At 40.1% G+C, this 15,121-nt stretch overlaps 2 protein-coding genes and 1 long non-coding RNA gene across 3 annotated transcripts in view; 2 read left to right on the top strand and 1 right to left on the bottom strand.

Moving 5' to 3' along the window:
- The window catches only part of LOC126952673 (uncharacterized), a 47,453-nt gene extending 46,917 nt beyond the window's left edge, over positions 1-536 (bottom strand). The window contains exon 1 of the long non-coding RNA XR_007725001.1: positions 403-536. This is a non-coding gene — a long non-coding RNA (uncharacterized LOC126952673). The remainder of the gene's footprint in view (positions 1-402) is intronic.
- BLOC1S5 (biogenesis of lysosomal organelles complex 1 subunit 5) overlaps positions 1-15,121 on the top strand; it is a 995,078-nt gene that overhangs the window by 903,054 nt on the left and 76,903 nt on the right. The gene's annotated exons all lie outside the window — the stretch shown is intronic.
- The window catches only part of EEF1E1 (eukaryotic translation elongation factor 1 epsilon 1), a 315,058-nt gene that overhangs the window by 291,518 nt on the left and 8,419 nt on the right, over positions 1-15,121 (top strand). Inside the window, exons 2-4 of the mRNA XM_050787467.1 lie at positions 521-634; positions 5,589-5,789; positions 12,705-12,800. Coding sequence (XP_050643424.1) covers positions 548-634; positions 5,589-5,789; positions 12,705-12,800 — 384 coding nt within the window. The 5' untranslated portion in view covers positions 521-547. The remainder of the gene's footprint in view (positions 1-520; positions 635-5,588; positions 5,790-12,704; positions 12,801-15,121) is intronic.

The raw sequence follows: 15,121 nt of genomic DNA, 5'->3' as shown, positions 1-15,121 counted from the left end.
GAGCTGTAGATTAACAGTAGAAAAACCAGTTTTTCGAATTCACCACTACAACACAATTAAAATCCTCATGAATTATGCTACACGTTAGAAACTCCTAATGGATTGTGAACTCTTTGCTATTCAATTTGATTGTTCAAATGTATAGATTTCTGAGCCAAACTAAGGTAAATTTCAGTTCCCATCATATATAAATTCTCTTAGACTAGCAAATGAGTTAACGAGTTACCGCTGGCAGCCATGTCAATAGATTGCTATTTAGAGATCCAGTCTACTGCAGCCACCGAGGGCCACTCTACCAGTAGCTCCCCCAACACTTCGAGTGGAAATTTGCCATCACTTCTCCACCTGTCTCACACCCCGCCCTCAGCCCCGCCCCAGCCCCGCCCCTTCAACTGGCCCCACCTCCTGCGCTTTGGCCCGCGCTCGCCACGCCCCTTCCGTTCAGCCAATCGCCGCTGAAGTTTGCAGCAGAGGGACTTCCGTTTCCACCAATGCGGGAGGTTCTTGTTCTGCAGGTCTCGCCTCTTCCAGGAGCTAGGGCCGGAAGATGGCGGCGGCCGCAGAGTTGTCGCTGCTGGAGAAGTCCCTGGGACTGAGTAAGGGGAATAAATACAGTGCTCAGGGCGAGCGACAGGTGAGAAGGAGAGGCGGCGCAGAGGGGAAGAGGTGGACGGGAGCGGGGTCTGCCGAGCCCTGGCAGTACCCGGGCCGGCCACCCAATACCGGCGGAGTGAGGATGCTGCTACCCAGCTCCCCACGTGTCTGCGCCGCGAGCAGGCTGGCACCTCTGGGCCTCGGCCCCTGCCGCCCTACCTCCCGGAGGGAGGGGATAACTAGCTCAGGTCGGGCTCGGCCTGAACTTCACCTCCTGGGAAATCATCCCATTATGAGGAAACGAAACCAGTTGCAGGAGGGTCCTCACAGGGCTCTTAGACCAACCTGGAAGCCCCGCGTTTGTATTCAGTATTAACTGGCTTTTTTTTTTTTAACCGTAATCGCACCTTTCATTCAGTTATTACGCAGCGATTCCGTGATAGCTAACAGGGTGTCAGGTAGCACTGTGCTGGGCCGGGGGAATACAGTGCTGATTTAGGGGAACATGCTTCCTCCCCTCAGGAAGCTTGCTTTTTGGCCGGTTGGACAAACACTGCAACCATTTAAATTGAAAGAGTGCCACGTTGCACCATAAATGGCAAAGAGAACACCTAAGGAGTCTTGGCCCAATCTAGGCGATTCGGGGAAGGCGTTTCTAAAGCCTTGGGGTATCAATTTAAGTGTGCGACCCACGGAGAATGAGGTATGAGATTTCCTGGTGAGGCACTGTTAAAACGTTTGTGTTTTACAGTTGTTTGTCGTAGAGGGAATGTATTAGAGGAGGAGATTACATCACAAGGTATGAGATTGCCTAGTGAGGTACTGTTAAAACGTTTGTGTTTTACAGTTGTTTGTCGTAGAGGGAATGTATTAGAGAAGGATATTGGTTGTAGGAAGACTACTTCGGATATGTTTTTTTCGCTCCTTTGAGATCTTTTTCCAAATTATGTTTGTTTTTTGTCTTTAATTTTTTCTCTTCTTCATTTGGTCCATGTTGATCTTGTTTAGAAAGTAGTAGTATAGTTTTTATTTAAGTTAACCTGAAACCTAGAGAGTTAAGTGTTCAGCCCTGTGATTGGTGGCAGAGTAGGCATCGGAGCCAAAGTGACCTTCTTTTGGTGTTTCCTCTGCCCCAGTGATGATTCTGTCCCTTCAAGCCTCTACTCGCTAGTTTAGTGTATATATTACATAATACATATATAATATAAATACAATATATATGGCCGAGTGGACAAACATTGCAACCATTTAAATTGAAAGAGTGCCATATATACATACATACATATATATATATATATTTTTTTTTTTTGAGACAAAGTCTCGCCTGTTGCCCAGGCTGGAGTGCCATGGCATGATCTCCGATCACTGCAACTTCTGCCTCCCGGGTTCAAGCGATTCTTCTGCTTCAGCCTCCCAAGTGGCTGGGATTACAGGTGTGCGCCACCACGCTTGGCTAATTTTTGTATTTTTAGTAGAGATGGGGTTGCACCATGTTGTCCAGGCTGATCTTGAACTCCTGACCTCAGGTGATCCACCTGCCCTGGCCTCCTAAAGTGCTGGGATTACAGGTGTGAGCCACCGCGCCTAGTGTAGTTTATATTTTTTAGGGACCGTTGCCAAGATATGAGTATTATCTAGTATGAGAAACAATCATCAGCAAATAATTTAAAGCACAACATAATAAGCACTTTATGGACTGTCGCGGGTGAGCAGCAACTCTCTGGGGCGGGTGGTGCCAGGGTAAGAATTCACCAGGACAGCTGTAGGTAAAGAAAAGCAGATTTATTAGAGAAAGTATGAAAATATGTTGCGAGAGTGCAACGGGCAAGTTAGTAAGAGAGGAGCTAACCGCAAGGAAACAAAGGCTGGCTGGGGATTTTACGGAATAGTACTTCTGCTGTGTGCTGAAGAGGGGTTGGTGCAGTACTGATAACACTAAGGTTGCAGTGAGCTAACTTGAGTTTTCTGTCAGTCAGAGGTCCGGTGATAGCTGGACACGGAAAGATTATTGAGTTATTTGTGCAGAAGGGCTGTGTCCTGGACCATGAAGAAAGGCAGACTTGTAGCTTATCGGCCTTCTCTTTTTGCTTTCCCTTGGTCCCCTCAACCTGATGACTTTTCAATAATTAGGACTCCACGTGGAGGAAAACACTGTTGAGGAGTGTGAAAAAGGAAGTTAATTCTGACTATAAAAATGGATTTATAAACTCATGGAAGAGCTGGCGTTTAAGGGATTACGCTTTGAAAGATGTGTAAAACCAATAAATTATGAAGGATTGGGAAGTTTAGGGCAATAAGTAAACCAGTATGTGGAATGATGCAACGCAGTTTGAGGCTCAACTGTGAAGACTTTGGAGTTCAGAGTGTGGTTTTAAATTTTATTTTAATTAAAGCATTTTAGCAGTGAGCAGCTAGTGAAAATTTCTGTTTGCTTGTATGGGGAAAGTGCTGGCCATATGTGATAAGATTCAGCCATTTTTTGGGAAGACAGCTGACAGCAGTGAGCCAGCGATAAGGCATTCTCTGCAGCATTACCAATCATAGTTAAAAACTGAAAGCAGTTCAGAGATCCTTATCCAGGAGAATGATTCTCTAAATTATGGTACATCAGCACGTTGACATACAGTCACGTGTTATTTAAAGACAGGGATATGTTTCAAGAAATGCATTGTTAGGCAATTTCATCATTGTGTGAACATTATAGAGTGTTCTGGGTTTTTTTTTTGTTTTGTTTTGTTTTGTTTTTTGAGGCAGAGTTTCACTCTTGTTGCCTGGGCTGTAGTGCAATGGCGCGATCTTGACTCACTGCAACCTCCGCCTCCCGGGTTCAAGCGATTCTCCTGCCTCAGCCTCCCGTGTAGCTGGGATTACAGGCATGCGCCACCACGCCCGGCTAATTTTTGTATTTTTAGTAGAGACGAGGTTTCTCCGTGTTGGTCAGGCTGGTCTCGTACTCCTGACCTCAGGTGATCCGCCCGCCTCAGCCTCCCAAAGTCCTCCCAAAGGTGGGATTATAGGCGTGAGCCACCGCGCCGGGCTAGAGTATTCTTAAACCTAGATAGTATGTCCTACTTCACAAACAGTAGGTATGTGAAAAAGCCTATTGCTCCTTCAGGCTACAAACGCGTACTGCAGGTGTTACTATGCTGAATAATGTAGGCAGTTGTAACACAATGGTAAGTATTTGTGCATCTCAATATATTGAAACATGGAAAAGGTACAGTAAAAATACTTGACTGTAATCTTAGGGGACTGCCATTGGATATGCCATGCAGAACATCATTATGCAGTACACGGCTATTGCATAATGCAGCCATTAAAAGTAATTACTTTGAGGACTATGGAACCTTAAAATGAATGTGAAAATAGTATATGTCTCATAATTGCAACTGCATAAGAATTGTGTACTTTAGGCTATGTAAAGGAAAGAAAATGGACGTTTGAGCCAATAGGACTTTATTCAAACACTGGCTCTGCTATTGCAAACCTAGCGACCTTGGTTTTTATTATCTGTAAAATGAGGATGAGATTACTTACCTTATCTTACAAGATGTAATGATTAGATGAGAAGGTAACTGGGAATTTTCTTAGAGCCTGGTTGGGTTGTGGATAATTTATTTTTACAAATAATTGTCTTTAGAGTTAGTTCTGTCCCCTCCCGCCCAGCAATTGTGAGTCATTTGATTTCTCTTTTTTCCCCCAAATATACCATACATTCAGTACACACATCTTGGTGTTACCACAAAGTTAACACACTCAGGTAACCACCCAGTCAAGGAATAGAACATTACTGGCACCCCTCAGAGGGTTCCATATTGTTTTCTTTCAGTACATTTAATTTATTGGTGATCCTAGAGATTGTGGTTTCATTTGAGTTGAAGGCAGAAGTGAGAAGTCAAGGAGCTATGAATAGTGAATGGAAAGTGGAAAGAACTTTTACCACCTTTACTTTGAAGTTACGTCCTGACTTTGAATCTGTATCCTGTAGAGTATTAATCTCCTTGTAGACTTCATCAAGTCCTGTTGATGTAGGTGTATGAAAATGCCTTGCAAAGTGTAAATCATTACAGAGAACAAGATATAATTCGGCTGAATGTGGTGGCCCACGCCTGTAATCCCAGCACTTTGGGAGGCGGAGGTGGGTGGATCACGAGGTCGGGAGTTCGAGACCAGCCTGGCCAACATAGTGAAACCACGTCTCTACTAAAATTACAAAAAATTGCTGGGTGTGTTGGCACGTGCCTGTAGTCTCAGCTACTCGGGAGGCTGAGGTGGGAGAATCGCTTGAACCCAGGAGGCAGAGGTTGCAGTGAGCTGAGACCATGCCATTGCACTCCAGCCTGGGTGACAGAGTGAGATTCCGTCTCAAAAAAAAAAAAAAGATGCTATTTCACTGCAGGAAAAAGCAGCAGTCTTACCAAAAAAAAACATTTCTTTTTTCATTTGCTTAAGTCATTGAGATTGTGTAGTTATTATTTGTGTTTGGTCAGTCTTCCCATTAGGTAATACTTTCCATTTTCTTTTACATTTCTCATAATGCATTATGCTTATTTGTGTATCAAGAAAATTTAAATTAATTGTCAATTTCTTATACACAAGCAAACTTGTGTTGCTATTGTAATAGGGGAAACATGAAGTCAGGTTTATTTAAATATGATCACTTTGCTATATAGTAGGGTGCAGGTTAACTTGATTGAAATTAATACTGTATAATTAGAGTTTCCATTTTCTCTGTACATAGCTTAAAATTACTGTAGTAACTATACTGATTTTTGCAATGTTAATAGCAGTTTCATCATCTAGCATCTGTTACCACATTGTAAATTATTTAACAGCTATTTTCCAGACTTCCATTTGTATGTAATTTAGTATCTTAGAGTAAAATCTGGGATTATTTCAGAAAACTGTTGAGGGATTTTGTGGTTACTTAGAAGTTGTAATCATGATGTGGTCTTTGTTTTTTAAATTCTGTGAACTTTTTTTTTCTTTTTAAGATTCCAGTTCTTCAGACAAACAATGGTCCAAGTCTAACAGGATTGACTACTATAGCAGCTCATCTCGTCAAGCAAGCCAACAAAGAATATTTGCTGGGGAGTACTGCAGAAGAAAAAGCAATCGTTCAGCAATGGTTAGAGTACAGGGTCACTCAGATAGATGGACACTCCAGTAAAAATGATATCCACACACTGCTGAAGGTATCATGACTTCTCTTATAGGCTGAAATGCATGAACTGTTAATCGGAAATCTCTTTCCCCTCAGATTAAAAAGCTGCAGCTGTTGGCTTTCTTCACCTCTTTCCTTCTGCCTCAGTAGTTTGCATCTGTTATTCCCTCTGCCTGGAACAGACTCTGTCCTCCCCCGGCCCCCCCCCTCAGATCTCAGCTGAGGTAGCTGCCTTGGAAACTTTCTTGACTACTTCTCTCTCAGCTGGATGAGGTTCTTTGTTCTATATGCAGTCACAGCACCCTGTGCTTTTCCTTCAGAACCCTTGTCATAGTAATTACAGTATTATAATATGACTTTTCTTGTTTTTTTAATGTGATGCTCCACTCGACAATCCCGATTCCCTAAGGGGTAAAGTACTTTCTTAGAGGCAAGAGAGAATCCGAATCTTTTAGGGTTGTAGTTTGAAAAAACTCTCATCTGAGAAAGCTCAGCTTTCCCTGTTTTGAGAATCACTGCTTTAAATTTTTATTTTCAAAGGCATCAAATAATAATCTACTGGATATAGCTTCAGAGTTACCAAGAATAAAAAAAATTCCAGTTATTTTTGTTAATTTATTTATATAAAAAGAAAGCAGATTTTAAAAGATTTTGTTGAAGCTTTAAATTTGAGAGAAACTTGAGAGATTATCCAGACAACAGCATATCGCTGTAGAAATTCCTTCTGTTTCTTAATTTTATTGTGATTGTTTTATCATGGCAATAAAAGTTGTGAAAGAAAGGTCTTCCTTTATCACGTTGGGCAAAATGGCTCAAACTGTATTCTTGATAGATGCCATCAAGAGAACTGGTAGAAATTCAGTTTCAGAACTTGGCCCTCTGTATGTCTGTCGTGATCAACCATTAATTCTTAATACCATAGTGGTCATTCACAGGGACCCTTCTCTTGTGCCCCTACTATTGACAGTATTTCCAGGGGGAAGCAGTCATAGCCTCCCTCCAAGTGAATTTGAGATTTCAGGCAAATAAAAAGTGAACACAACCTTCTTTTATAGTTTCCCAAAGGAAAGGATAGTAATGAACTTGATTCTGAAAGATAGGAACAGAATTTCAATGAATTGGGTTTATAAGGTTCAAAAGTTACATTAATAGATGTGGTATTAGAAGCATAGAAGTAACTTCCAAAGTGTTATCTCTGAGACATGTAAATATTTAATTGGGAGCCTCTAATGTATGTGGAGCTGGGCAATTTGCATTGTTTTTGAAATGTATGTGGAGCTGGGCAATTTGCATTGTCTTCCTTGTTTGACCGCAGTCTGCTCATCTGCACCTACAACATAAGCACTTGCAATGCACCAGGATGCAGTTCTAAGGGCTGGTGGTGCATTAGACACAGTTTCTGCCCTTACAGAACTCAGACTGGCAGGTGAGACTGATTATGTATAGAGTGGATTGCAATGTGATTTTGGCCACATGCACAGATGAGGACAGAGTTGTTTTGTTTTATTTGCTCTTTTAAAACAGTGTTGTTTTTATTTTAAAAGCAGTAAATGTTACAGAATTTAAGAAGTAAAAATAAGCAAATGGAAGACATTTGAAACATCCATAGTCCCACCAGCAAGACAGAACTATTAATAATGCTTATGTTCGGCCATCAGATATTTATTAAACCCCTTTTGTGTTTTTTCTATGCTTTTTTTTCCTTGTGTATGTACTTGTGTATGTATTTAAAAAAAAAAAAAACGGACTGGGCGTGGTAACCTGTTGGGTTTTTTTTTTTTGTTTTGTTTTGTTTTGTTTTGTTTTGTTTTGTTTTTGAGACAGGATCTCACTCTGTCACCCAGGCTGGAGTGCAGTGGTGCAATCTTGGCCCACTGCAGCCTCCTCCTCCTGGGTTCAAGTGATTCATGTGCCTCAGCCTCCCAAGTAAATGGGATTACAGGTACACTGGGATTACAGGCGCGCACCACCATGCATGCCTTATTTTTTGTGTGTGTTTAGTAGAGAGAGGGTTTCTCTGTGTTGGCCAGGCTGGTCTTAACTCCTGAACTCAAATGATCCTCCCACCTCAGCCTCCCAAAGTGCTGGAATTACTGGTGTGAGCCACCTCGCCTGGCCAGTAAACTGTTTTTTTGTTCACTGACAATGTGTTGTCAACACCTTTTTACGTCAACGAGTATTTACTTATACTCTCCTTTTAATAACATGTTAGTGTTGCATCATATACAATGCAGGGCACTGACTCCCTGAGCAGTTGAAAATCCTGTATAATTTTGATTCCCCAAAAACTCAATTGCTAATATCCTACCATTAACTGCAAGCCTTACCTGTAACATAAAGCAAATTAATACATAGTTTGTATTTTATGTGTGTTATATACTGTATTCTTAAAGTAAGCTAGAGAAAAGAATATTATTAAGAAAATCATAAGGAGGAGAGAATACGTTTACTATTCATTAATTGGAAGTGGATTGTCATATAGGTCTTTATCCTCATAGTCTTCACTTCACATCGAGTAGGCTGAGGAGGAGGAGGAAGAGCAAGAGTTTGTCTTATTCTCTTGGGTGGCAGAGGCAGAAGAAAATTTGTGTTTAAGTGGACCTGTGCAATTCCAACCTGCGTTGTTCAAGGGTTAACTGTAATTATACCACAATTTAAATTATGTATCCCTCAGTAGTTACTAGATTTGTAGCTAAATATTTGAGCACATTCCCATTGTTTCCTTAGCCTTTTTGTTTTTTTTTTTTGAAACAGAGTCTTACTCTGTCACACAGGCTGCAACCTCTGCCTTCCGGGTTCAAGTGATTCTTCTGCCTCAGCCTCCCAAGTAGCTGGGATTACAGGTGTATGCTACCACACCCAGCTAATTTTTTTGTATTTTTAGTAGAGATGGGGTTTCACCATGTTGACCAGGCTGGTCTTGAATTCCTAACCTCAAGAGGTTTGCCCGCCTTGGCCTCCCGAAGTGTTGGGATTACAGGAGTGAGCCACCGCGCCTGGCCTCCTTAGGCTAAATTCCTACAAGATAAACTGCTAGGCTAAAAGCTATATATGTTTAAGCTATGTTGCTCATTTGTCCTCTAGAAAAGTACATCATTATAGTATCGTAGCGTAATAGAGTGGCCTCTTCCCCAAAACTAACATGGTATTACCTCTTTCTCCTTCACTACCCCAATTTAATTACCAAAACAAGAAAATTTAAAAATTATTTGTTTGAGGCCGTGCGCGGTGGCTCACGTCTGAAATCCCAGCACTTTGGGAGGCCGAGGCGGGCAGATCACTTGAGGTTAGGAGTTCGAGACCAGCCTGGCCAACATGGTGGAACCCTTTCTCTACTAAAAACAGAAAAATTAGCTGGGCGTGGTGGTGCACACCTGTAGTCCCAGCTACTCAGGAGACTGAGGCAGGAGAATCACTTGAACCTGGGAGGTGGAGGTTGCAGTGAGCCAAGGTCACCCCACTGTACTCCAGCCTGGGCAACAGAGCAAGGCTCTGTCTCAAACAAACAAACAAACAAAAAATTATTTGCTTATTTTTTTTAATACAATTAATAATGTGTCATTTTCATACTGCTTATTAGCTATTTTATTATTTTAAAAAATTTACATGTATTCTTTGCCTGTGTTTATACTGGGCTGTATAGGTTTTTATTATTTATTTTTAAAACTCTTGCTTTTAGGATATTATGAAAGGGTTTAATTCTTATTTGTCAAAGTTCCATTTCAGTGCTAAAACCACAATGCTAAGTTTAAATGCCTCATAAATAAGGTAGTATATAATTTCAAAAAGCAGGCAGTGCAAAACACTAACGTGTTGAGTCTAGATGGAGGGTATATAGTTGTTTATTTTACTGCTTTTTCAACTTTTTTGTATTATTAGAAAGTTTGATAGACAGAAGGAAAAATAAAAATCAGGTGGAATTGTAGGGGAAGTATTTAAAAAGTTTGACAATAGCATCAGAAAGAATTGTAAAAAAAAAAAAAAAAAAAAAGACACAAACGTCAGACATAATTAGTTCTCACCTGTGAATATTTTGAATGTGTGAAACTCTGTCTTTTGGTAGGAAAAATTTTAGTTATATCATGAACCCAGAAAATATTACCTAGTCATCGTTTATAAAAACTACATTTTTAAGAGTCTTGGCCGGGCGCGGTGGCTCACGCCTGTAATCCCAGCACTTTGGGAGGCTGAGGCGTGCTGATCACGAGGTCAGTTCAAGACCAGCCTGGCCAACATAGTGAAACCCCATCTCTACTAAAAATACAGAAAATTAGCTGGGCATGTTGTGTGCCTGTGGTCCCAGCTACTTAGGAGGCTGAGGCAGGAGAATTGCTTGAACCCTGGAGGCGGAGGTTGTGGTGAGCCAAGATCGTGCCACTGCACTCTAGTCTGGGCAACAGAGTGAGACTCTGTCTCAAAAAAAAAAAAAAAGGTCTTTATCTCTAAAACATGGATATAGATTCTGTTTTTGGAGAAAATAAACAAAACTGTTACTGTTTCAGGTCTTTCTTCTTGAAATTAAATGAAGGTGTATTTATTTGAAATTTAATTAAGATATTTAATTTCTTATACTTTCTCAAAGTTGATTTCTCTGAAGATATTTGGAGAGAAATCATATCCATTCAACAGATTACCGTAAAATTTAAGTGGTAGTCCCTAATATACCAATACATTCTACCCTTTCCACCGGAATTTTATTTTGATTCTTCTATGCCTGTCTCATTTGTGTCTATATTCCTTTATGTTCTCATCTGTACCACCTTTAGGGTCCCATATTCATATACTGTTTTGAAAATGACTGTCTTTAAATGAAAATCATAAGAGAAATGTGTTTACTCTTCATTAAGTGGAAGTGGATTATCATCCGCATTCTCTTCATGTTGAGCGTGTATCATGTTCACTTTGTTTGCAAATTCAAAGAGATTAAATTAAATTCTGCAAACATTTTTTATTGACTGCTGAACCACTATATTCCAGACACTTTGGGATGTTGCTATGGTCTGAATGTTTGACTCCCCCTCCCCAAATTTATATGTTAAAATTCTAACCCCCAAAGTGATGGAGTTAGGAGGTGGGGTCTTTGGGGGGTGATTAGGTCCTGGAGGCAGAGCGTTCATGAATGGAATTATTGCCCTAAAAAAAGGCCTGGGAGAGACCTCACCCCTTCCACCAAGTGAAAAGACGGCTGCCTGTGAACCAGGAAGCAAGCCCTTACCAGACAGTGCATCTGCCATCACCACCTTCATCTTAGACTTCCAGCCTCCAGAACTGTGAGGAATAAATCTCTCTTGTTTACAAGCCACCCAGTCTATATATTCTATTACAGTTGCCCAAGTGGACTAAGACAGATGTGATTTGAGAATCGGAACAAAATGCCCTCTCTATAGTTTAAGGAATTCTTCTAGAATAAATGCTGTTGATCACTGGACAGTGTTTTATATCTAGTCTTTAGAGGAGCCTCAAAGAATATCTAATAATAGTTCATATAACTTATTTACAAAATCTTCCTCTGAAGGTTTTATGAATCTGTTGTTTCACTTAATTGACTGTAATTCTATGTAAATTCCTGTTCTGCTAAATTTAAGTGTTAATTTTAAGAGAAGCCAACAGTTTCCATCTCAGGAAATTGACGTATTCATGCTGGTCTGCCAGACAATACTTCTAACAAAAGTAAAAATAGATAAATTGGACTATGTCAAAATTAAACATTTCTGGACATAATCAAAGGAGACAACAGAGTGAAAAGGCAACCCACAGAGTAGGAGAAAGTATTTGTAAATCATATGTGTGACAAGGGGTTAATACTCAGAATATGTAAAGAACTCCTACAGCTCAGCAACAAAGAAACCCAATATCCTGATTTCAAAAGTGGCAAAGGACTTTAGTATACATTTAGCCAAAGAAGATATATCAATGGCCAGCAAGCATATGAAAAGATGCTGGAATCACTAATCGTTAGGGAAATGTAGATCACGTTTACAATGGGATATCATCTCACACCCATTAGGATGGCTACTACCAAAAAAAATCCCTCAGAGTAACATGTGTTGGTGAGAATATGAAGAAATGGTAACCCTTGTGCATTGTTGGTGGGAATGTAAAATGTACAAGTGCTATGAAAAGCAGAATAGCACTTCCTCAAGACATTAATAGAATTACCATATGGTCCAGCAATTGTACTTGTAGGTATATACCCAAAATAATTAAAAGCATGGTTTTGAAAATATGTTTGTACACTCCTGTTCACAGCAGCATTACAATAGCCAACGTGGAAACAAACATGTCTATTGACACAGGAATCGATAAAATGTGGTCTATACACACAGTGGACTATTATACAGCCCTAAAAAGTAAGGAAATTCTGACATGTGCTGCACGCTACATGGAGGAACTTTATATTCAGTGAAACAAGCCAGTTACAAAAGTACATATATTTTGTGATTGCTGTTATATGAGGTATCTAAAGTAGTCACATTCATAGAAACAAGGTAGAATGGTGGTTGCCAGGACCTAGAGGCAAGGGGAAATGGGTGAATTATTGTTTCATGGATATAGAGTTTCTTAGAATTCTCTAAAGAGATTGAAATTGTTGGGGAATTTTTTATATTGTAATGGAAAAAATAAGTGTAACTAATGAGCATGAGTAACAAAATGTTTCTAAAAACAAAAAGCTAGACTTTAAAATGATCATAGATGGCATTTTGAATATCATTTTCTAATGTTTTCTTGTTCCTTTAAGACTAGTAATGTTTAGCCTATTTTTTTAAAATAAGGTGACTGGCGTGTGATTTGTGATTTTGAATGAATATTAATGTCAAAGAGTAAATTTATTAAATGGCGATATTTTGTTTTCTAGTAGCCTAAATCTTTTAAGTTGTTATATGGTAATTAACTTTATTATTACTGTTTTTTACATTAATATTTATTTGTTTGTTTTTTTTTCTAGGATCTTAATTCATATCTTGAAGATAAAGTCTACCTTACAGGGTATAACTTTACCTTAGCAGATATCCTATTGTACTATGGACTTCATCGCTTTATAGTGAGTATTTGAATAGTTACTAGCTTTTTTTCTGTAGTGTTCAGAATGATTTTTAAAACTTTGTCTTGAATTTAAATCAGATTTGCATTTTCAGCTTATCAAATAAAAATGAAAGGAATTACCGTATACAAAGTGCCTATGTAAAAACTCCTTTCACATATCCAGTTAACACAGTTGCTTCCTTTTCTTTGACCTTGATTTTCTTCCTATGCTTCTGCTCTTCTTCAGCAGTGACTTCTCCAGCCATGCTTTAGGTTTTGTTGTCATCCCCTGGACCCCATATTCCTACCATTCTGCCTCTAGATCTTAACTTCAGTACCCCCATCTTCTGTGTAACCACTTGTGATGGTTAATACTGAGTGTCAACTTGATTGTATTGAAGATGCAAAGTATTAATCCTGGGTGTGTCTGTGAGGGTGTTGCCAAAGGAGATTAACACTTGAGTCAGTGGGCTGGGGAAGGCAGACCCAACCTTAATCTGGATGGGCACTATCTAATCAGCTGCCAGCGGACATAAAGCAGGCAGAAAAACATGAAAAGGTTAGACTGCTTTAGCCTTCCAGCTTACACCTTTCTCCCATGCTGGACGCTTTCTGCCCTCAAACATCAGACTCCCAAGTTCTTCAGTTTTGGAACTCAGACTGGCTCTCCTTGCTCCTCAGCCTGAAGATGGCCTGTTGTAGGACCTTGTGATTGTGTGAGTTAATACTTAATAAACTCCTTTATTTATGTATTTATATATTCCATTAATTCTGTCCCTCTAGAGAACCCTGACTAATACACGGCTTATCTTAGCTCTTTTAATCTCTTAGTGTCTAATTTCTATCTGATGTAATTTGACTCCTGTTTTCCAAATCTGTATACTTTCTTCCCCACCCAACCTAGACCCCCTTTTGTGTAACTTCAGCTACATCCTCTTAATATCTTCAGCTCTTTTGCTTTACCTTACAGTCACCACCTTTTCCCTGTAAGTTCCCGGCTCTTGGCCAGTCCAAATAAATGTCTTCATTCTTACATCCAAGATCCAAGCTGAGCTCTACTGGAGAAATTACAACACTGTAGATTACTGCCACTAAAAATGTTTACTATCCAATTGCAGCTGGGCTCTCATACTGGATCAGCTTCTTTTCTTTTTTTTTTTTCTCCCAGGGATACTTCCAAACCTTTACTTCTTTCCTTAAGCCCCTTTCTTCTTCCTCCTTTATCTTTAGTCCTTATCACCAAGCCTTCCTCCATCATTTGACTAGAAAAATGGAGGCTGTTCATCTGAATCCCTTCATTTTCCAGCCTGCCTGATTGTGCATCCTTGTCTATCTTGTCTCCTTTTCCTGGTCTCAGCCTTGCCTTTTTCCTAGACCAATCCATTTGTATCAGTCCATTTTCATGCTGCTGATAAAGACATACCTGAGACTGGGTAATATAAACAGAAAAAAGGGTTTAATGGACTTACAGTTCCACATGGCTGGGGAAGCCTCACAATCATGACAGAAGACAAGGAAGAGCAAGTCATGTCTTAAATGGATGGCAGCAGGCAGAGAGGGCTGGTGCAGGGGAACTCCCACTTATAAAACCATCAGATCTCATGAGATTTACTATCACAAGAACAGCACAGGGAAGACCTGCCCCATGACACAGTTACCTCTCACCAGGTTCCTCCTGTGACATGTGGAAGTTACATTTCAAAATGAGATTTGGGTGGGTACAGCCAAACCATATCACCATTCATCTGACTCTTACCTCAATCTCCTCTCCATCTCCTGCCCCCTTTCTGGATCTTTGCTCCAGATTGTATTTCCTTTCTTTTTATTTCAGTCTTGCCCACTACCTACATGGTCAGTCTCTTTATTTTAAATTTGTTCGTGAACAATGACATAATATTCGGTATGTTCTTGGCACTGTTCTTCATGCTGTATAAATGTTGACTCATTTAGTCCTAATAACAGCCATATAGGGTAGGCACTAATATTATCAGCCCCATTTTACAGATGAGATAACTGAGGCATAGAGAGGTCAAATGTTTTGAGATTGCCTAAGTAAGTGGTGGAACAAGGTCCAGAAACCAGACACTTTGGCCCCAGAGTGTGTGCTTTCTTACACCCATCTCTCTGCCTAAAAGCTTGGCTCAACTCCCCATCACCCTAACACCCATCTTCCCCTGTGGAAAAAAACAAACTCATGCATTTTTGTGCATTGTGCGCCTCATGCATCCAGTCAGTCAGATCCTGATGTCTAGCTCCTGAATGCCTCTCACATGTGTCTTTTCCTCTGATCCCGATGACATTGCCCAAGTTCCAGTATTTAGAATCTTTTGTTCATCTAAA

The sequence above is a fragment of the Macaca thibetana genome, chromosome 4, assembly GCF_024542745.1.
Source record: "Macaca thibetana thibetana isolate TM-01 chromosome 4, ASM2454274v1, whole genome shotgun sequence".
Classification (NCBI taxonomy): domain Eukaryota; kingdom Metazoa; phylum Chordata; class Mammalia; order Primates; family Cercopithecidae; genus Macaca; species Macaca thibetana.
Note: the sequence above shows the minus strand (reverse complement) of the source record. Positions and strands in the feature narration are given on the sequence as shown.